The 23,328-nt window shown below is 39.9% G+C and overlaps 1 protein-coding gene across 4 annotated transcripts; it reads right to left on the bottom strand.

Annotated features, from left to right (window-relative positions):
• Positions 1-1,161: 1,161 nt before the first annotated feature.
• On the bottom strand, positions 1,162-22,308 carry LOC149312612 (polyglutamylase complex subunit TTLL1). 4 transcript variants are annotated; one of them, XM_089526926.1, is made up of 11 exons: positions 22,116-22,308; positions 19,162-19,360; positions 15,097-15,213; positions 13,728-13,936; positions 12,452-12,632; positions 10,554-10,688; positions 8,416-8,524; positions 5,624-5,767; positions 4,496-4,582; positions 3,407-3,570; positions 1,162-1,602 (listed from the first exon to the last, which is right to left on the bottom strand). In XM_089526926.1, the coding sequence occupies exons 3-11, from the start codon at positions 15,207-15,209 to the stop codon at positions 1,473-1,475; spliced, it is 1,272 nt and encodes a 423-aa protein (XP_089383052.1). In that variant the 5' UTR covers positions 15,210-15,213; positions 19,162-19,360; positions 22,116-22,308; the 3' UTR covers positions 1,162-1,472. The 4 variants fall into 4 exon arrangements, with proteins under 4 accessions (XP_089383052.1, XP_089383053.1, XP_089383051.1 ...); XM_089526927.1 differs by lacking the exon at positions 22,116-22,308 and adding an exon at positions 20,148-20,240; XM_089526925.1 differs by lacking the exons at positions 19,162-19,360; positions 22,116-22,308 and adding an exon at positions 16,451-16,610.
• Between the last annotated feature and the right edge of the window lie 1,020 nt (positions 22,309-23,328).

Here is a 23,328-nt window from a genome sequence, read left to right as displayed (position 1 = left end):
CAATTTCTGAGTAAAAAGAAACGGCGGAATAACATTTCAAATTTAAAGGACATGCTACCTGTCAAATTTGCTGCAATGCATCAGTGCTTTAGTGCAGCTGCCAGATGCTGGAGAACGATACTTGGAACTCTGGCATTGTTTCTTACGGTAAAAGCTGTAGATCAAATTGTGGGGAAAGAGACTGCTGTATCAGCACTCAATTTATAGATTGGTCTTCGCTATAAATAGTCATGACAACTGGTGAGTCACTGCATCCTCAATCAACAGAGGAACATCAAGATTTCTTAAGTCCTACAGCCAACCATTTTTTTCCTCATTGAATAAATAGAATGCTTGACAAAGCAGAAAGAATGACTGAATGCCATTTTTAAAAACAGGTTAAACTAATATGAAGCATTATGTTGACTGGTTTTGTGCCTTTTCCATCCAGAAAGTATGCATGCTTTTAGCAGCACAGAGTTTTAGTACAAATCAGGAAGGGGAAAGTGTCTTCCCCATAAAAGATACTAATTTTGGAATGCTTACCGTATATACTCATGTACAAGTCGGCCTCATATATAAGTCGAGGAAAGGTCTTAGGGCCAAAATCATGGATTTTGATATGACCCATAGATAAGACAAGGGTAAAACTTAGGGGTATGTTACAAAAGATGAAAAGGACAAAACAAGAAAAGGGAAAACACCACTTCGCCTTCTCCCTCTCCGGACTTCTCTCAACCACCAAACACAACTTCCCTGGTGCTGGAAGAGAGGGTTTTAACATTTGATTGAGAAAGGAAGGAAGTAGAGGGAAATGGGGTGTTTCGTGGTCAGAAAAATCCAGAGGAGGAGGAAGAGAATGGGGAGGGAATATTTTAACAGACGATTGAGAAGGGAATCTCACACACACACACACACACACACACACACACAGCCTCAGCAGCTCTTTCAGAAATGACTGCTGAGGCAGAGAGAGTGGGGTATCAGCGCAGAGCTTCTATCAGGTCCTTTCTAAACAGTGTCACTGTATTGTCTCTTATTTAAGTCGACCCAAGGATTTTAGGGTCAATTTTGGGGCATAAATCTTTTGACTTATAGTCAAGTATATACGGTATGTTGCAATGTCAGGAATGTGAGAAAAAGGAGTAAAAAACCCAATGTATCTTGGAAACCATTTTTTATTTTAAAAAAAGTCAATCCTGCTTGCATTAACACATACTATATATTACAATTCCTTGATACAACATGCAGCATAACAATCCTGTAGCAACTGCATTTAATTATATAAATACTCATATACAGTACGTGGCACTAAATCAGTTGTGTACAGACCTCTGCTGACAATAAAGAAAAAATATCCTGTCCTCCTTGAGCAAAGTTATTTCCCCCAAGAGCATCTGGCAAAATGAAATGTCCTCCAAATCTGAGCATTCATTTTAACAGACCAGTTCCCCCAAAGTTCAAAAAGCAAGAGTCTTCAGTGCATGCTGCAGCTACTTCCATGAAAGGGGCCCTGATTTTCCAGTGTCTCTGGCACGGTTTCCCTTAAAACCAATGGGCTGTCCAGAGCGACTTCGTAAATCACGATCTGGCATTTCACTTTGAGCCATCTCTTCATCATATCTAAGAAAAAAGACAAAGACACCAATCTCTCACTTGGCTCAAAAGGAATGATGCAGTCAACCACAACCAAATGGTACTTCTCTTACTAGACGTAACTACTGTACTACAGACTGAAGATGGGGACACTGCACCCTTGATTATTTTGCCTTATTTTTAAAAATGAATGGGAGACCCTCTACATACAGAAAAGGTATTTCTAGAAAAAGAGTCTTGTTTGGTCTTCTAGTTTCTTCTGCACATAGAATAGTATAGGGGAAAGCTTTCACTCCTGCAGTAAAAGCTGGGCCCCATTTTCTCTCTGTCATGAAACATAATAATAACCACTTATTATTTTGAATACATAGCATTATGTGGACATTTACATGGTTATTTTATGTGTCTAATCAATACAGGCAACAGAAGTAGGTTTTCCAAAAATGTGTAAAGCAACATTTTAAAGCTTCAGCTCCATTTATCATGCAAATATTATGTTTTTCCTCAAAATCTTTAAAACGCACATGAAGCTTGACATTTAGAGCACATATCTAATGTCTGATAAAATAAGATGTTATTCATGCCTCAGTAATTAATGCATTAAAAAATAGCAGCTGCAGCATGTTGAGATGTTTCAAATATTTACAAACAATCCAAACCACAAGCCACTTCATACTTCATGATTTCTTAATACCATGATGAAGAACCTATGGCCTTTCAGATGTCAGCCGACCCAACACAGCCAAAAGTGAAAGCTGATGGGAGTTGTAGACCAACAATATCTGGGGGGTGGGTTCATATGTTTCTCATCACTGCCTAAAGTAAAAGCCCAGATGGATAAAAAGTGTAAGTCTACTCATTATTATACCAAGGATTTGGGTACAAAAGCAAATAAAAGTTTAATGGTACAAATGAAAGACTGTGACATCACCAAATCAATAAATACCTCATTAGTAAACAGTTCATTCAGCTCATGCACTAAAGCTCAATTCAGAAACATCTAAATGAGCAACAAACTCAAACTCTCTTGATCCACCTCACAACCAGAGCTCTATCAATTTCTTTCTCAGCACAAACTACAGACTGCCCTGATATCTGAACAACAATGGCAGTCATGTGTGCTTCAAAACTGAATCAGGATCTCATGTTATGAATAGTATCGAGTCTACAAAGTTAAAATTGTTTTTTTTAAAGGTTTACAAAGTAGAAAAGGTCATTTCAGGACATGATAAGCAGAATGTTGTTTCCTTTCTTGTGGTGCCATGGGCACCAGTACATATCTGCAACACTTGTGCATTTCACATTTTATATTTCAGCTTTCAAAAAATGGTGGGGAAATAAGAATCATTCCCTGTGTGAGAAAACATTATTCTTTAAATATTGAGAAAATAAAGTTTCCCAGCCATATAAGCACTACACTTTGGGAAAGCACTGCCAGGTGCACACAGCCCAACAGAGTAATAACTACAGTTCTTCTGCAAAAGAAAGCAATTTCCTTCCCCAAGCAAGAGTACTGGACACTGTCAGTGGAACTTTCCTGAATGCTATTTTCCAAAACTAATTAGTTACAATACAACTTACACGTCTGAAAGTGAAGACTGTCCAGAGTATTGTGTCTAACTTTTTTTTACCACAGCACAGTATCTCTGAATTCTGGTCTTACTAAGAGCCTGACATACATTTTGAGAATATGCCAATAAAGTTGAATGTCGGCTACATTTATCTTTGCTTACTATATGAATTAGTAGTAAACCATCATTGGACCAGGGCATACATTGAGTCACAAGGTAGTCTTAGCATGCCAGCTGCTAAGCTATCTCTGAATACTTACAAAACTTCATAATTTCCAAGTGCTTCCTTTGGGGGTGATTTATTCCATTTACAGTCTGGAATTTCCCCATTAGGTACAGCAATGTTGAGCGTATCATTAATAAGATTGTATTTGAGTATACGGTCATTGGCAGTACTGGAAGTAAGAGAAGGAGAAGCATTGACCTATGGAGGGTGCAGAGAAAGGAGAAAAGTAGATTAATACCCATCAATTTCTCTACAACCAAAATATTATTCATTAAACAAAATAGTATAGTGGCTAAATGGCTAATACTGCATGAAACCTCCAATCATGTATTATGTACAAACCTGAATCCCTGGCTTGTTAGTTTCCTAATAAGCCCAAATCACAAGCCATCATTTGTTCTTGGATCATGATTTTGATTTATTAGAACAGCAACAAATCAGAGATAAAAATGTATATGTAATGGTAAAGAAACCATGGACAGAGATTTTTCTGGTTTGTCTAGCTGCACCCACTGGCAGGAGAAGCCAAGTGGAAGCTAGCACGATGCAAAAGCATACTTGCTTGTCCACAGTAAACTAAAATACCCAGTAACTGTGGCTTAGCACAAAGTGACTCTACAGGAGCAACTTACAGAAAATGTGAGAGTACACCTTTAATGTAATGTTTTGAAAATGCAAGATTAAAAATGTTCAAACTATTACTCTTGTGTATTAATAAGTTCATAAGCACTGAAAATACCACATGAAATCTAAAAAGAACCTGAGCTAGCTCAGCAACTTAAATATTCAAGTTGGAGGAGTGGGACCAATGCAACTGACTGAGGAGGTAATGTCTGTTCCAGCATATCCATGTTTATAAGCACTACTTTTCTGGCAGTGATTTTTGAATGAAATGTGGCACCTGTTTTAGTGCTCCTGGAAAGCAGTAATGGACACATTGATTATTCTGAGAACATGACCCAAATTATCAGAATTTACCTTTTGAATTTGCTTTGCTGCCTATTTTCTTTTAGTCTGTCTTTATAAAAGGAAGGATGGGTGGATTCATTATGCCTCAAGACCTGGACGTTTCCCTACACTATTCTTAAGAAGAAACATAAAGAGACAACGTAACCGTGTTTACCTCAATAAGCCATGGCTTAAGCTTGTCATCAATGATAATATCATATCCATAGCATTCAAAGCAGTGTTTATCATTATTCATTACAGGCTGAAAAAGTGAAAACTAAACATTAGAGCAGAAAAAAAAATCATCAGCAAATGTTTAATAGCTATGAAGTACAGCCTATTTAAATAACTTGCAAGGCAATTCAAATACAATCAACTGATTTTGTTTAATTGGTGTGCTGGAGTTGCTAGTGAGTCACAAGGCAGCCATTCACACAATACATGGTAGCAACAGCCATGTTATGGGCAATGAACAAGGATCCACAAAAGCTAGCTGACTTTAGTAACTGGTTCTTGCATCTTCTACCAACAGTATCCTTCTATCCTATCTATGGATTACTTATTAACCTGGCAATGAGGACAATCCAGGTAATCATTCTAAGGACAGATCTGTCAATTATAAATTAATTTATATCAATCAATCAATCAATCAATCCCTTTATTATATCCCACCTTTTCCCCAAAATTGTGATTCAAGGATGGTACATTTGCCTACTGTCTAATGAGCTCGATTCTGCACTTTTTAAAGACCAGTGAAAAGATAAACACACATAATGATATTATCAATACAGTTGGCCTTCCATTTTCACACAAGATCTGTTCTGGACCCCCCTGAGAAAATGGAGGCTTGTGCATATTCAAGCTCCATAGGCTTGAATGGGGCGCTCCCCTGTGTGTGCGGTCTGAGCGCATGTGTCAGGTGTGTGTGCCATTGAAAATAGCAGAGGTCATCCCTCTGTGGATATTCAAGATGAGTTAGGAGGGGCAGAAAAACTAAAAGAAACATCTTAGTACTTTAGAAAATATTCATTATACTATTGGGTAAATTACATAGTTCTGCTTTTATAGGATGAAATTCATAACAATGGAATAAATTCATATAAATTAACAAAACAAATTTCAAAGAAATAATACTTAGAAACAGTGAAAGATCTCTTCAAGCATTTCTTAGATACATTATTTTAGAAATAATTTAGTAATAAATATGTAACTTATAAAAATACAACTGAAAATAAATAATCTTCTCTCTTTCCAGTTAGTCATGTAAGCATTTTTATGACCGTAAATGTGTTTCTCTACTCACTGCAACAGCCTTCAGTGACTGCACAATTATCCAGTGTATTTCATCAAACAGTTTGCTGGTGACCTCTTTCCCTCGAGTGCTTTCAAGATACAAGCGCAGATTGCTCACTGTCCATTTGCCACCATGAATGTGATTGTAATCATCCTACACAAGACAGTCATCAATCAGGATCTATCATCTGTCAGTATCCACCATATTTTTCAAAACACCAAGGTTCTATGTCCATCTATTGTAGAACAGACAACCAAAAGCTTGCACTGCAGATTCTCAATCTCCATGAAATATAGCACTCCCGCCACATTTTAATCAGGCTACGTTAAAAAATTTGTTTACTGATGCACTCTTAAGACCAAAGAAGAAATACAGGGAGATGTCTCTTAGTAATAAGGTTCCATATGCAGCATATTACATGATAGGCTCCTGGCACCCAAATGTAGGCATTCCACATGCAACTGACGTTTAGTACTTGACCACTCATGAGGTTGTGTGGCAGAACAAACCTCATAATACAATGAATCTTGAAAACATAGATATCTATCATTTCTATAACTGGTGTATCTGACATTTTAAATGCTCTTTGTACTTTTGTTGCTACATTAAAATCAAAAGACGCTACGAGGCTTATCAAATGAGAAAAGAAAGCCGAAACAGGAGACTGGTGGCTTTCTCTGTCTCCCCACATGCTGTTGTAGAACTTCTGCTCTCTTCCCAAGGGAGATGGTCATAAAAGCGAGTCTTTTGTTATACTGGAAAATGCATTCAGCAAAAGGCACGCTTTTATGGCTGTTTCCTTTAGGAAGGAGAATGGAAGTGCTATGGCAGCATGCAGAGGCACGAAGAACGCCACTACTTTCCCTCTTCATTTCATCTTTCTTTTCTCATGTAATAACGCTCTTAAGATAAGGTTTATAGTGTTCTTTATTTAGTTAGCAGTGTATAAGAGGATAAGGATGAAAGACAGCAGCTAGCCGCCAAACTTTCCCATAGCACTGTGACTGCACATCCATGGTTATCGCCACCTATGAAGGAACTACTGAGATGTTACCTCACATAAATACACACAACCTAAACAAAGCTGTTCCCCCCTCTCCCCAGAAAACTGAAGTTCCTTGACACAATGATCAGCATCCAGTTGAAAAGATAAAAGTCATATTACTGAAACTGAGGAATTAAAAACAAGACATTTAATCTCTGAGATATGGCAGGCTATGTAAAACAAAAACAAAAAATTGAAATCAGTCATTGTTTTCAAGTTGTGGATTTTATTAGAAACTGAATGTATTTATATCTGCCTTGAAAACTAATATCATATTGAAAGGTCTTCTGTATCTCCCAAATGATTCACCAACATTCACTCTAATGGAGTTCAAGAAATAATACCCATTTAAGCTATATAGTGCATTATTGATTATAAGTGTTCAGCTATAACCCCATGTCCTGTGTCACAGCACAAATTACAAGCACAGAAGCATGTGCTTATTTTGCAGCAAGGCTCAAAGGACTGGTTTGTGCTTTCATAGAATCATAGAATCGTAGAGTTGGAAGAGACCACAGGGGCCATCCAGTCCAACCCCATCCTGCCATGCAGGAAATGTAAATCAAAGCATTCCCAACAGATGGCCATCCAGCCTCTGTTTAAAGACCTCCAAGGAAGGAGACTCCACTACACTCCGAGGGAGTGTGTTCCACTGTCGAACAGCCCTTATTGTCAGGAAGTTCCTCCTAACGTTGAGGTGGAATCTCTTTTCCTGTAGCTTGCATCCATTGCTCCACATTCTAGTCTCTGGAGCAGCAGAAAACAAGCTTGTTCCCTCCTGAATATGACATCCCTTCAAGTATTTAAACAGGGCTATCATATCACTCCTTAACCTTCTCTTCCCCAGGCTAACATCCCCAGCTCCCTAAGGCCTTCCTTATAGGTCATGGTTTCCAGACCCTTCACCATTTTAGTCACCCTCCTTTGGACGTGCTCCAGTTTTTCAATGTCCTTTTTGAATTGTGGTGCCCAGAACTTTCATGTTGTTGTTTTCCTACAGCCTTGGGATTTTTATTTTTCTTATCCTGAGAGGCTAAAATGCAAAGCAGTGCATCTTTCCATCCAAGATATCTATGCTCCACTAGATATAAAATCTAAAAAATGAATTTAAGATACTAACAAGATTCATGGCTGTAAAAGCCAAATTATCTGTGCTGGTCTTTATACCAGAAAAGTATGAAACGTCTTGCATACTCTCCCAGCTCCCATACTTTTTCCTTCCAAAGCTGCACGAATGGGTCCGTCATCTTAAACAGCCACCTATATTCTGTCACATTTCTTACTGAGGAATACTAAAGGATGTTAGGCAAATAGGCTCATGTATTCCAGTTTTCAAAGTATATAAATCTGATTCTTATTTCCCCCTCATGTAATTATAGCTAAGCAATACATTGTTTCCTATTTATTTGAGAACAACACAGAAGCCTCAGGCAGTTCTGCACCAAAGAACATAAGATATACATTTCTGAAATTCCACAGGAAGCTGGGGGGGTAAAGTCTTGATGCTATCTAGGCTGTTATATAATGAATATACAAAACCAAAACCAAATCAAAAACAACCTTTAGTAATTTTAAAAGAATACTCCATATATTTAAGGATAGGGAATGTGAAAGGCTGCATGGCTCCACAACCTGAAAATTGGTAATAATCCAAAGAAAATATGATTGAGCAAATTGCATTTTATCGTAAATGATAAATTCATAGATTTATTTAAACTTATTTTAATTTATATTGTACAATGAGTTCAGAACTTACCCCATGCTTCTGAATGGCAACATTTGTAAGATGTACAAACATGTTGTCCAATTCACTTGTACTTGGTGTATATTTTACCGTGCAGAATCGACAAAAGCCGAGTTTATACCTTAAATGTTTTAAAAAGGCAAATCAATATTCAGCTATAGTTCAAAGAAAGCCTACTTAGTGGAAGTACCTCATTTATGTTCCCCTTCCACCTACTTTATTGTCACCTTGAATCAACTTTACTTTCATTTTTGGTTTTTATGTCCTTCTAATCCTTTAATCTTTGCTATGTTGTTTTAATGGTGCTTTCAATTTTGCTTTGGTTTATTGTTATTTTCACACAATTTTTTTTGATCCAAGAAATGGACGTATTCTTGGAACAGTTACTTATGCAGTCAACAAAGGAAGGGAACTGAAAGTCATCATGACGTTTCACATACATCTCCCAAACAGAAATGTAGCCATTCCAGAATCCTGCAAGTAATCTTAATTAGGATGATCATAGCCTGGAAATATTAAGTTACAAGTAACATTGCTGCATGTAACTATTTATTTCTCAGTAACAAGGTTGTGACAAAGTTACATTTTAAAAACAATGCAACAAATAAGAGGAAAGATACTTTGCCACTGTAAGAAGTAACAATTGCTATTTCCTCTCCCAAAACATTACTTTTAAGGGCCTTTTAAGAGGCATTCTGAGGGGAAATTTTCTGTCATTCAGTTCCCAATCCTAAATTGTTTTCCCCTTCAAAAACAAACAAACAAAACAAAAAAACACAAACAGAAGAATGAAAAAGTAAAAAGAAGTGCAACATGTAATGTGATAAGTTGGCTTTTTTCATCATTATAATGAATAACAGTTACTTTTTAAACACAGTAATTGTTAATGGAATGTGTTACTGTTGTGTGCCTTCAAGTCAATTTCAATGTATGGCAACTCAAAGGAAATTCTATCACAGGGGTTTCTGGGGCTGAGAATGTGTGACTTGCCCAAGGTCACCCTGTGGGTTTCCACGGAATTACTAATGGAATTGCTATTTCTTAAGAAGTAACTTCCCAAGCTCTGCATTTTACTTCCTGTTTTTGCAATTGTAAATATCAATATTTAAAGAAGTTATATGTTGACTTTCCCCTCCCAAAAAGGAGCCGTTCAAAGGTTACCAAATATATTGGATGAGATACTACTTTGGGAAAGATAGCTACAAAGACATAGGGCTGGAACAGACCAGCTGTAAAAGCCGGCTTCCAGGCAGCTTGGGGGGGCAGGGGCACAATGTTTCGATGCCGCATGCCCCCAAGACACTCAGAAGCCAGCCAGCCAGCCAATCTGACAGGGGTTGCTTCAAGATGCTCCAGGAGTGCGACATTTAGATGTCGCATGCTGCCAGAGCACCCGGTAGTTACGCCAGGGCCAGCTAAGGCGGCCCAAACCCAACCCAAATAAGAGCAGATCTTTTCCGCTACTATTTAGGCCAGTGTTGGGTTGGATTGGGGCCATGGTTTCATTTACCTATATATAAAAAAACTGTACTCACTAGGCATTTTCTAGATTTCTATGGTATGCTTCTGGTGGATGTTGACCATAAAGTCACACTAAAGGACCTTAGATTATAAATGCCTTAAGATCTGTTCTCTCTTGTAAACTCTAGGTCCTCCAGTGTGACTCTATGGTTAACTTCCGCCAGAAGTCATTCATTTCAATAGGGTTCACTATTATCCATGGTTTGACATTTCTACAGTAATTCCGGGAACGTATCCTCTGTGGACACAAGAGTCATACTTAGAGTTTTCATATGTTTGGTTAAATTTCTTCAAAGTTTTAAAGATACCTAAACTATCATGGGATAAGAAAACAGTTTAATAGAGAGCAAATGTTGTAGATCTTTACCCTTTGAAATGTCTGGCAGGCAGTAAAACAGAAACTGCTTACTTTTCAACATTTGTCCTGGCCTGTATATCTACATAAAATAACTTCTAGAAGCAATTTTTTGAGAATGCCAAATGAACTTCAAAACTTAAGTGATATCTCCATTCTTTTAGCTTGCTGACATGATAGACAAGTTGAAATACAACTTTCCTTAGCTCTGGATGAAAATGAATCACTAGAAAGGGGCATTATCAGAAAAGAGAAGGAAAAAACGGCAACTTACATATAGCACCTCAAAGGACGGTAAGTTGACACTAACACATACAGGCGCAGGTCAAATTTCTTCCCGCCAATCAGTAGTGGATTATTGATGTACAGAGAAATCACATATGCTTCTTTAGAGGACTGAGATACAAACCTAAGAAAATGTATATTCTATTAATCAAAATGTACTGTAAAACTATTATTTTCCTTTTAAAATTAGCCACAGAAAAATAATGGAGGCATTCATCTGTCAGAAGCAGGGAAGCCTTTTTAGCCTGCATGCTACATTGGGTTGAGTGCAATCTTTCCCACAACTGCATGGCGACTGTGTGTGTAGCTAAAGCAAAACTCTGTATCACCCATTCTCTCTCGCTACATATTGTGATGAGGAAGACCAAATTCATCATTCACAAAGATATCACTTTCTTCCTGCATTGCCATCTTACTGCACTGCCATACTGTGCACTGGGAAAAGGCTTCATTTCCTCACCACACAGCAAGGGAGTGCAGTGATGCAGAAAGTGACAATTTCTCCTTGCCTTGCCAATCCTCCATGCCACCTGCACAGACTCAAGTTTCCCCTGCTTCTCAGCTGTTTCCCACAGATCAACTCCATAGCAGAGTGGGGAGATTGTGAGAAGACAATTGTTGAGAACATCTCTGTTCCCATTCTCTTCACCTGAGGCAGAGGAAACAACTAAGAAGTGGAGAAAAACAAGGCTGTGGAGGGAAGGTTACTGAGGAGTATGGGAAAGGCTTGGAAAAGAGGCCAGATGGGATAGAATGGTGGCTCATCTTTGGCCATGGACTGCAGGTTCTCCCTGTTCGTGGACTTGGAGTCCACAGTTTTGGTCCTTCGCAGATGGCAAGCAAGTAGGGTCAAAATGGGGTGCGCAAACAGGAGCACACCACCATTATAACCAATGGGTATTGAGTATCTGCAACATTTCCGATCCGCGGCAGGTGGTGAGTGTCCGGAACGGATCCCCCATGAAATAGGAGGGATGAGTGTATATTTGTGCTCTTAGGCAGAACTGATGATCAAGAAAAGCTAGGAAAAAGAAATTGTTTTCTGATATTATAAACATTTAAAGCAAAATAGAACTATATATTTTTCATTCACTACACTTTCTGCAGCTATCAGACACTTAGGGACTGTACAGCCTGGTCATTAAGGCCGGACTAGGGGTGGAGTTGGGACATGACATCCATACAATACACACCCCCATAGCGATGTGACACTGTGTGCCGCACCACACGGCACACGGCATGACACTGCTCCTCTGGCACTGTATTTAGATGATGCAGCACCAAACGAGTGCCATGAAGCCACGGCTCTGGCAGCTATGGCACCCTTTCCAAGGTCCAAAAAGGATTCACTTTTTGCGCCCCAGAAAGGCCAGATCGGGACTGCAACATGCGGTTGCTGTGGCCCTGATCTGGGAAAGCCAGAGGTGACTGCAGTCTGCCCCATTAGGGGCGGTCTGCACAGCCTCATACTAACGTTTGAGATCTTTCAAAATCTCAACAATGTAGAGAAATATATATATATAATGGATCACTTTTTCCCCCACCTGACAGAAAGAGGCCACTCATGACTTTCTCCCTTTTAATGATCAACTTGGAAGAATGTCTCACTTTAAAAGGAGCATTTACTAGGAACTCATGCAACTAAAATCACTGTCACTATATATAATAAATCCTGTAAGCCCCAGGATTTTATTTATCCTTTTCTATGTTCCTTTTGATCTGACACACATATACACGTCTACATAACTTCAACTGGTAACATCTGAAAACATTGTTATGAACAAGTATTTGAGTAAAGTAGTCTTTTTTCTGGAATTTCACAATTTTATTCAAACATGTTTGACTACAATCAGATATCAAATAAGAAGAAATATATAGGAAACATACGTTGATGTTTTGCTGTCTCGAGACCACTTTTTAATTTGTGAAAGTTTATTGATAAGGAAGATTCCTTTTCCTTGAGCTTTTCCACAGGGCTTCATAATCCAAGTACTGGAAGGATTTTTCCGGAATTCTTCCACAAATAAATTGTAATCAGCTGGGAGCATGAAAGTTACAGGGACAAAGTCTAAAAAGAATCAAGGAAAACCATGCGTTCAGAGTGACTGAAATAGCAGGTCCCCTGGGTTGAGGGGCACTTCTCTCAGAGCAAGGTAATTGGAAAACAGGACCCAGTTATATGTGTGTGTATGTGCACAGCACAACAAACAAAACAAAGGAAATGGAACTACATGACTATGAGCCAACCTAACAGATACAAAGACAGTACAAGCATGTTGCTAACAGGGAGGTATACTCCCTAATAGGTTTCCAGGTACCTTTGTATATTTGCACTGTCAAAAAAAATTGAATCTATCTAGCAAGACCTACTGAAGACAAAATAGCTTTTTTAGTGCAATTGGGCAGCTGTTACTATTTGGCCATGGCACCAGTAAGCGTTCTAAAACCTATCTGTCTTTGGAAAAGGCTATATACTCTACAATGTACCACATTGATGATACCAGAACATCTGAGAGAACATGCTCCTTAACTAAGAAATCATGGCTAGGCAAAGCCAGTGTAAGAGCCAGATCATTCCAGAATCAAATAGAGAATACTACAACCATCTGCTGGGAATATAAAAGCTGTCCATCACAAGTTTATATGATAAAAGATTAAAGCAAGCAAGAAAATTCCAGGATAATTAAGGAAGTACTTGTACAGTATTTCATCTTAACAATGTAGTTATTAAGGTATTGTTCTAATGTGAAGTCGAAGGCTTTCATGGCTGGCATCCATAGTTTTTTGTGCGTTTTTGGGGCTATGTGGCCATGTTCTAGAAGAGTTTATTCCTGATGTTTCGCCAGTATCTGTTGCTGGCATCTCTGAAGATGGCAGCCACAGATGCCGGTGAAACGTCAGGAATAAACTCTTCTAGAACATGGCCACATAGCCCCAAAAACCCACAGAAAAGTATTGTTCTAATTTTTGTTTTATGGTCTTGATGTAATATCTTGAGCAGACATGGATGAATAAACTAAAAATTCAGTAAAAATATACAGAGATCTAAATTAGAGAACACCTAGTATGTTATACATGCCAGTGATATGTAAAATTGAAACATTTAACACATCTTGTGTTTAAGTTAATATAGAAGTATTTCTAATTGACTATACCGACTCACCTAAATAAAGGTATTTTCCATTTTCATCTTTCTCTGCAAGAGGACTACCTTCTTTTTCTAATTCTTTCCTATACCTCTTGATATTTTTTACCATTAAGTCCTTTCGGGTGAGTTCATAGTGGTTTGGGAAATGGTTGACAATCTGGTCATCAGAAAGGCGGTAACCAGTTTCCACACTGAAAACATTTCGAATGGTTTGTACACTCATCCTGCAAAAATAAAACTCAGTGGGTCTCCACAAAAATACAGTTTGTAGCTTAAGTAGAAACAGATCTGATCAGAATAAAATAACCCAGAAGGGATCATAATGTACACTGTATGGGGTTGCCTTTAAAGATGTGTGGAAGCTGTAATTGGTAAACAACACACCTACAAGAATGCCTATAGCTGCCAACAATATCACTTTACACCAATTCTGTGCACTTACAGTGTCTGCCTATTTGTTTCGAGGATCAGAATGAAGTGTTGCTCTTAATGCCTTAAATCCTCTGGAGCCCTTGTGTGTCTCACCCACTCATCCTTCAAAATAACATTATTCTGTTTTGTTTTGTTTTGAACTCAGAAAGGTCTCTCGTCCTATGGGAGGCTTGTGCAACAATTCATATGCACTACAAGGTGTTTCAGGTGGGAAGGAATGCTTTCCCCAAAGCCAGAATTAACACAGCATGCTAATGAGCCAGTCTAAGCTATAATTTCTGAATCAGAGGCCCTTCTCTGTGGTCCATGAGTGAGAGATGGTAGACTAATGGATACTAGGAAATTCTCTTCCTTGTGAACTATGCACATTGCTGGTTATTAAGAGCGGACATGAGAAAGGCATACTGCCTTTCTACCACTAAATTATATGCCATGGATTCATTGACTCTTGTTGCTAGGCCACAATGTTCATCAACTGTGAAGTGGGATCAAGTGCCCTCTAACTCAAAGGTGTGATGAAGACTGATCTACAGTACATCTGCAAGGATGTTTGATTCCCACATGCCTAACAACAGTACCATCAAAAACAATTTCCCTCATAAGCTCAGTTATACAGAAAGGCAAGTGAAAACAGTAATAAATAATACATTAATAAATTTAATCCAAAAGCATATTCAAAACCGGGAGGGGGGGGGGCAATCTTCTTCAAGCTCAAATAAGCAAATGACAAAGTGCTTCAACTGCAAACCACATCCTACACCATATAAATGCCCTGTACTCAGATCTGATGGTTCTAATGTGGGGGGGGGGGGGGGATACTGGTATTTTCACCCACTAGGAAATTGCTGTTGCGTTATTAATCACCACCACCATCATCTAGTTCTAAGAAATAAACTTCTAAATGTTCCACTATAGACACACACACACACATATATATAGAAATGCTGCTTACCAATAAAAGTTCCAGTCCTCATTTTCTGAAACCTGAACCCACCCTCTCTTTTCAAAGTTGTTTATTAGTACAGATTTCTCTATGTCGGTCACCCATTTTACTTTTCCTGCCATTATCCTAAAAGAAAAGAAAAATCAGCATTAGTCATTTTCATTTTTATAAATCATTTTCATTTTTAATATATACAGAGGAAGATGATACACAGTTATATTAAAACTGTCCACAAAATATATTGCATTTAAGGAATGCAAGGAAAGCAGTCAAAACACTAGAAGAGGGGCATTTACTTTGAAAGGCAGCTAAGCCTTCATTTGTGTACCTCAGAGTAATTTCAGAATTTTCAGCATGATTCATGTGTAGTTCTCCCTATGTAGAGATTTCATTTTCCTACCCAGTCTCCTATTACACTGCGGAGTTATGTGGAAGTGATGGAAGTATTATTTTTCTCTTTTCAGGCTGCAACAGGATTACAGAATTCTGACACAGTTAATCAGAGAGCAATGGTGAAATAATATAAAACAAAATATAGAATAGTTTCGCTGCAGTTAATTATAATTCATGGCTGTGTCATTCATACCATCAAAATACATACCATTTATACAGTCTGCATCACAAATGTGGAAAGATAAAATGTGGCCCCCTCAGCTCACCCAAAGCCTCCAGTATATATATTTTAAAATGATTGAAAAATCTCCACTCAAGTCATTTAAAACTGTCCAGATTCCTGCAACAACAGGGTGGGCTGGGGCAATCTGCCACCAAATTGCCCTAAGCAACCCTTTAAATTTCTAGGAAAGTCAAATTTCAGGTGGAAATTGTCACAATGTCTAATGGCATTTCCAGTCCCCTGGCATATATACATGCAGCCTGCCAGGAGAATAAGGGAGCAAAAATTGGACTCATGCTGCCCACCCCTGCTAGATGTGTGTGTGTGTTTATATATATTACTCCATGTATGTTTATGAAATACATATTGCTGGCAAAGGGTTTATGGGGAGTGATGTTGGAGATTCTGCTACTATCTCCTACAAGGGGTTCGTTGGCTCTGAGGAGCAATATCATAAGGGCATGACCCAATGGTATACACAAGAAAAAAGAAACAGATTCCTTGTTTTGTGTGGATCCTTGGCATTTTCATTTATTTATTTATTTATTTATTTCATTTTTATCCTGCCTTTGTTCCAGTAATGGGACTCAAGGCAACCAACACCATGTTTAAAACTATACAAATTAAAAGCAATTTAAAAAGTTAATAAAAGCATGAATGTAAGCTTTTAAAACTATTAAACAATGTATGAAGTCAAAACACTAAACACTAAAAATAACAAAATACATTAAAAGACTATATACCAACCTTGAAATAGAACTGCACAGCATTAAAAACCCAATCGTAGTTAGTTCATAAAAGTCTGAAGACACAGAAATGTTTTGGCCTGTCTAAAGGATGAGGCCATCCTCCCAGTAACTCCACCTCCGGGCATCCCTGATGACCAGCATCCTTTGTGTCTGAAGCAGCACTTAACACCCCCTCAAATATATGTGGAGCAGACATTCAATAAATGAATCAATATAGAAAGCACATCTCTATCCTATCTCACAGAGAATAGCATTAGCACCAGAAGGTTTCTTCAGATATATGTACAGTGGACCCTTGTTATACGCTGGGGTTTGGTTCCAAGATCCCCCATGTATAACAAAATCCGTGTATGCCCAAGTCCCATTAAATATAATGACATAGTAAAATGGTGTCCCTTATAAAAAATGGAAAATCAAGGTTTGATATTTGAAATTTATACCTTTTTTGAACATTTTTAAACCGTGCATGATTGAATCCATGTATAAAAAATCTGTGTATAAGAAGGGCCAACTGTATTAACCAGAATATGCAATGGACTTGAGATATAGCATTTTTATTTTCTATAGACAGTTTATTATTCTTTTTAAAACTTTTCTTAGGTGCCCCACAGTTTAATAGAGATTTTTAGAAATATGGATATTGGAACAGTTTCAGAGTTTTAGCTGTGGGGAATATATTTGTGTTATATGAGGATATTAAAAGAAACTGTAATGGTGAGCAATTTCAGTAGTTTTTACATTTCCAAATTAGTGATGTCATTTCTGCTATAATAAAGCAGTATACTCCACTCAAGGAAATTACAGTGGGCCTTTCCCTTACGAGGGGGATCCATTTTGGATCCCCCCACATAAGGGGAATTCTATGTATGCTCGAGCCCCAATTAAAAGAATGGGGCTTGTGCCCGCGGTGTGGAGTGTGCACCATTACCCCTTCTGGGGCGTGCCAAGCATTCTCCCGGCATGGCTTTCAGCATATACTGGAAGCCGCGTAAGTCATGCCCATGGATAACATGCCCATGGATGTACTACAAACAAAATACAAAATGAAACTTTTAAAACAAACATTTTTTGGCATAAGAATGTGAGATGGAACAGAAAAAATAGTATTTCTAGTAAAAATGGACACAAGTTTTAGAAATTCAGTATGCAAAGGAATCTTTGAGACTAAGGGGTGAAACAGATGGGCAGAAGGGGCAGTTTGAAGCCACTCCTTCCAAAGAGGGTCTGGGGCCATGGCGAATACATTCTGCAGACCTAATCTGCTTTGAAGGCGGCCAAAAACGGAGTGGCAAAAATCCACTTCTTTTTGGCCAGGAAAAAGGTGTTTTTTCCTGCCCCACCATGGCCCCATGGCGGCTTCAAGCTACTCTGGCAGCATGTGGCATCTAAACACTGCACCATCAGAGCGGCCGCCTGACTTCTGGGTGGCTTATGGGCAGCTAAACGCCGCACTCCCAAGCCACCCAGACAATGGCTTTAAAGGGCCTCTGTTCCGGCCCTAACTGAAAGAAAGAAGCTGATATACTTGAGCCAACTTCCTCAGATGTGTGGGGAAAGTTTAGAAAGAAATATATTTTGGAGGACAGACATTTCTCTTTTAATATGAATTAAAAAGAAAATTTTTCAAGATGCTAGCAATGTGGTAAGTAGAATTAATTATAAGCGCAGCTGAAAGTGTTCTGTGTCAGGTCTCTTCGCATGCTAATTTTTCCCCCTGCAAAGCACTGTTAAGAAAAGTTAAGAATTCAAATGGAAAAGGTTATGGGATATGCTAAAAATTTAAATTATCTATGGTTTTGTTAATATATAAAAAATATCATAAAGAAAAAAAATACTTAAGAAGTCAGATATTGCTACTTATTGGTACTTATCCATTACATACCGAAAAATAGAAGCTACTTAAAACATCAGATTTAAATAAACAGATGTGATGCTTATGACACCCAACACTATCTCTCCTTCCCATCTAACTGCAAGGAAGTTGTCTTACTACTGGGCCAGTGTCTGCTGTCAGTAATGAAATGGAATAGGGCAAACAAATTGAAGCTTAATCCAGATAAGACAGAGGTGCTCCAGATCAGATAGAGCAGGGAATTAAGCCTGTGCTGAATGGGGTTACTCAGGCTTGATCCTAGACTTGATGCTTAGGTTTCAACAGCAGCCAAGAGTGCATTTGCACAGTTAAGGCTATGCACCAGCTGCACCCATCCCTTGAGAAGTCAAATCTGTCTATTGAGACACATGGCTTGATTACATCCAATTTGGACTACTGTAGTGCACAATGGTCCAAAACGAACTGCAGAAATCATCCAAATTGAAACCGCTTTAACTGCCCTGGCTCAGTGCTAGGGAATCCTGGGAATTATAGTTTATTGTGACATCAGGGCTCTCTGTCTCACAAATTTAGAGTTCCCAGAATTCTCTAGCATGGAGCCAGGGCAGTAAAAGTGGTCTCAAACTGGATGATTTCTGCAATGTGTTTTGGAGCTATGTGCGGCTGCCTTTGGAAACTATTCAGAAATATTCTTTCTTGTACAACACCTTGTCTGCCCAAGTTCTCTAAAGGGACCAAATCTTATCTGATCTTGGAAGCCGTTCAGAAACTTCAATGGATCCAAAATTTGCTGACTGAGACCACTTGTAAGGAGCACATAACTGCCTTGTTTCAACAGCCATTTCCAATTCAATATGCTGACTATGACCTGCTACCTGAAAAATCGTATCTCCCTGTAAGAACCTGCCAGAGATTTATGGTCCTTGGGAGAAGGCTTTCTCTCTGTCTCTCAGTCCCACAGGGCTGTCTGGTGAGGAGATGCAAGAGGGTCTTTTCAGTGGTTCCTCCCAGTCTGTGGCATTCCTTTCCAAAGGAGAGTAGGCTGGCCCCATCACTGCTCGGCTCTTCTTTGGCCTATAGACAAAAACTTTTTTTATTCAAACAGGTTTTTAAAGATTAAGTGGTGTCAGAAAGCCTATCATGGTGCTGTATATTTAACTTGCTTCTTAAAAATTGCTTTATACTTTTAGAAATGTATTTGATTTTTAAAAACTGTGTCTTAATTTTTTATTATCAAGCTTTTTAGCTAATCTTGTTTTTAGTCACTGTAGGCATCTCGGCTCCAACATTGGCAGAAAGGTGAAATAAATAAATAATATGTTCAGAAAAGTATGAGATAATGCTGCAACAAGTAGAATGACAACTCAAAAATCCAGGGGAGAAACACTTAAAAATCTAGAATATTTCATGGACTATTATTAATCTCTCTCCCCCATGGATCAAGACAGGGAACAGTAACCGATTACAATACAACTCATGTCCGTTAAAAACACATTAACAGAAAACATTCATGCAATTTTTGATACTATCTTTTCCTTCCAAATCTACACGTTATTACCAATTTTTATAAGAAGGAATTATGCGTGTTCTCTGGTATTTTGATGAATAGAGGGCCCTTGATATCTGATAGGGTTTGGCTCCAGGACTCCCCCACTCCTGTGGATACCAAAATCCATGGATGCTCAAGTCCTATTATATACAATGGGGGTAGTAAAATGGGGTCACTTATACAAAAGGGCAAAATCAAGGTTTGCATTGGGGATTTTATGTATTTTTATAAATATTGTCAAGCTGTGTATGGTTGAATCCATGGAGGAGGAACCTGTGGATAAGGAGGGCTGACTGTATAGGGCATACATACCTGAAGCCAGCTCTCATTGAACTCTATGGGACTTCTGAATAGAGATGCACAGGACTGCAGACTATCAAAATTAGAATGAATTTCAAAGGGTTTTCTTAGGTACAGAATACTCAGAGGTGGTTTTGCCAGTGCCCTCCTCTGAGATACAGCCTACAGCACCCAGTATTCATTGGCAGTCTCCCATCCAAGTACTATCCAGAGTTGGTCCAGGCTTAGCTTTCAAGATCAGATGGGATCTGGTGCCTTTAGGGAAAGAGAATTTCAGCAGGAGCAACTTTGCCGCCAAGGTGAATTCCAGCTCCTGCACAACCCCATTACAGGCCCAAATCTGCACTGCAGATACAATCTAGTTTGACACCGCTTTAAGTGCCATGGCTCAGTGCTACGGAATTTTTGGGAATTGTAGTCTGTTATGTATGGGTTGGACTTCACCTCTGGTGACCAGGGTCTGAATGACCACTTGGCCATGGAAACCCACTTTGGCAAGTCACACTTTCCCAGCCACAGAGGAAGGCAAAGGCAAGTGCAGAGCTCTGGTGCCGCAAGAAAATTACAGTTCCTAGAATGCCAAAGCACTGAGCCATGTCACTTAAAGTGGTGCCAAACTGGATTATTCCTGCAGTATGGACGCAGCCTAGGAGGGCACCTGGATGCAGAACCAGAACTAGGAATTGTGGGTTTGTTGCGGCACCAGATCTCTGCTCTTGCTGTTGCCATCCTCTGAGGCTGAGAGAGTGTGACTTGCCCAAGCCAAAGGGTCACGGTCTCCAGAATCGGAGTCCAACCCATACATAGAAGACTACAATTCCCAACAATTCCATAACATTGAGCCATGGAACTTACAAGTGGTGTCAAACTAGATTGTTTCTGCAGTGTGGATGCAGCCCTAGGTGTCCCCTACACCAGGAAAGGATCATTTTTGAGTCTGTAATGGGGTTGCGCCTCCAAAAAAACCTTTGGGATTGGGACAGGGGTGAGAGCCAGTATGGGGCAGTGGTTTGGGTGTTGGGACTCTGGAGGCCAGGGTTCAAATCCCAGTTCAGCCATGTCACACTCTCTCAGCCTCATAGGATGTCCATGGCAAACAAACCCCTCTGAAGAAACTTGCCAAAGAAAACCCCATCATAGGGTCACCTTAGGGCCGCCATAAGTCGGAAATGACTTGAAAGCACACAACAATAGTGACAACAAATGCTGCTGAGTGTGGTGTAGTGGTTTCTTTGTTGGACTAGACCAGGGTTCAAGCTATGAAAACCCACTGGAGGGGGGAGAGAGACTTTGGGCAAGTCACACTCTCTCAGCCTCAGAGGATGGTCATGACAATCCCCTTCTGGCAGAAAGGTGCCATGAAAACCCCACAATAGGTGTCACAACAAACTACAGTTCCCAGAGTTCCCTAGCACGAAGCCTGGGGCCGTTAAAGTGGTTTCAAGCAGGATTATTTCTGGCTTAAGGTCTCTATGGTCTGAAACAGACTGCAGAAATGATCCTGCTTGAACCCCTGGCTCAGTGCTAAGGGATTCTGGGAACTGTGGTTTGCTGTGGCACCAGAACTCTCTACTAGAGAAGGCTACATGTCTTACAAAACTACACTTCCCACAATCCCCTGGGGCAGTTAAAGCCGTCTCAAGGTGGATTATTTCTGCAGTCTATTTCAACCGTGTATTAGGCTCAGAAACGACATGGAGGCACACAGCCACTACCAAGACTGGCATAAAGGCAGTGGCTCCCAACCTTTGGTTCTCCATATGTTTTGGACTTCATCTCCCATAATGCCTTACTACTGGCTCAACTGGCTGGGGCCTCTGGGAGTTGAAGTGTAAAGCCAAAGATTGGGGACCACTGGCAGCATAAGGCATCCTAAAGCTGAGCCTGGACCAGCAATGGCTGCCCTTTAAGGATGGAGGCGCCCTCCTCCCTCCCTCCTTCCCTCCCTCCTTCCCTGCCCCAGAGAGGGATGCTGCTCACCCTCGGCGGGGTCTCTCCCTGCTCCTCAGGCCCAGCAGTGGCCTCTCAGCCCGGCCTCCTTAGGCTGCCCCATTGCTCCCTTCTTCAGGAGCCTTCCATGCCCAGGAAGGAGAAGGAGGAGAAGAGCTTTAAAGGAGGAGGAGGAGGAGGAAGAGGGAGGCGCTGCTAGAGTAGGCTTCTGCAGGCCTAGGCCGCTTCCGGGTCCGTTGCCTAGCAACCAGAGAGAAAAGGCCTGCATCATCATCATCATCGTCCACACACTGCAGCAATAAATAGTCCAAGCTGGCACTGCTTTAACTGCCCTGGCTCAATGCTGTGGGATTCTGGGAACTGAGATTGCTTGCCCATAGAGAATCATTGGAGATTGCTTGCCCATAGGAAATAATGGAGATTGCTTGCCCATAGAGATTCATTGGAGATTGCTTGCCCATAGGAAATAATGGAGATTGCTTGCCCATAGAGATTCATTGGAGATTGCTTGCCCTTTGGGAAACATAGTATTTACCTGACCATAGAAATAGTCCAAGCTGGCACTGCTTTAACTGCCCTGGCTCAATGCTGTGGGATTCTGGGAACTGTGCTTCTGTGAAGCATTTCACTTTCGTTGTCAGGGTGTCCTGGCACTACAACGAACTACACATCTACACTTCTGTGGCACTGAGCAAGAGCAGGCAAAGTGGTGTGAAACTGGATCATTTCTGCAGTATGGATGCAGTCTAAACGCAGTGTCATTTAGTGAATAAGTCCAAAACAACACTGCAGAACTAATCCAGTTTGAAAACGCTCTTACCTGCCTTGGCTCAATGCTAGGGAATCCTTATTATGGCACCAGAGCTCTTTCTGGCAGAGAAGGCTAAATGTCTCACAAAACTACAGTTCCCAGAATTCCATAGCAGCAACCCATGACAGTTATAGAGGTGTCAAACTGAATTAATTCTCCAGTGCGGGTGGAGAGCGAGAGAGATGGGTCCAAAACACACCTGGGAATTGTAGTTTATTGTGGCACCAGAACTCTCTGACAGAGAAGGCTCAATGTCTCACAGAACTACCATTCCCAGAATTCCGTAGCACTGGGCCAGGGTGGTTAAAGCGGTCTCAAACTGGATTATTTCTGCCATGTGTTTTGGACCTTAGACTCCTCACAGGATAGGCTTGACCGCTTTCCTGCCCGGTTGAGTGAGAGATAGGGGTGACTTAACTTCACCCCCTTCCA

The sequence above is a fragment of the Sceloporus occidentalis genome, unplaced genomic scaffold (genome assembly GCF_023333645.1).
Source record: "Sceloporus occidentalis isolate IW3139 unplaced genomic scaffold, rSceOcc1.0.p SCAF_5, whole genome shotgun sequence".
NCBI classification, from domain to species: Eukaryota; Metazoa; Chordata; class Lepidosauria; order Squamata; family Phrynosomatidae; genus Sceloporus; species Sceloporus occidentalis.
This window is presented reverse-complemented; position numbering and strand designations above follow the sequence as displayed.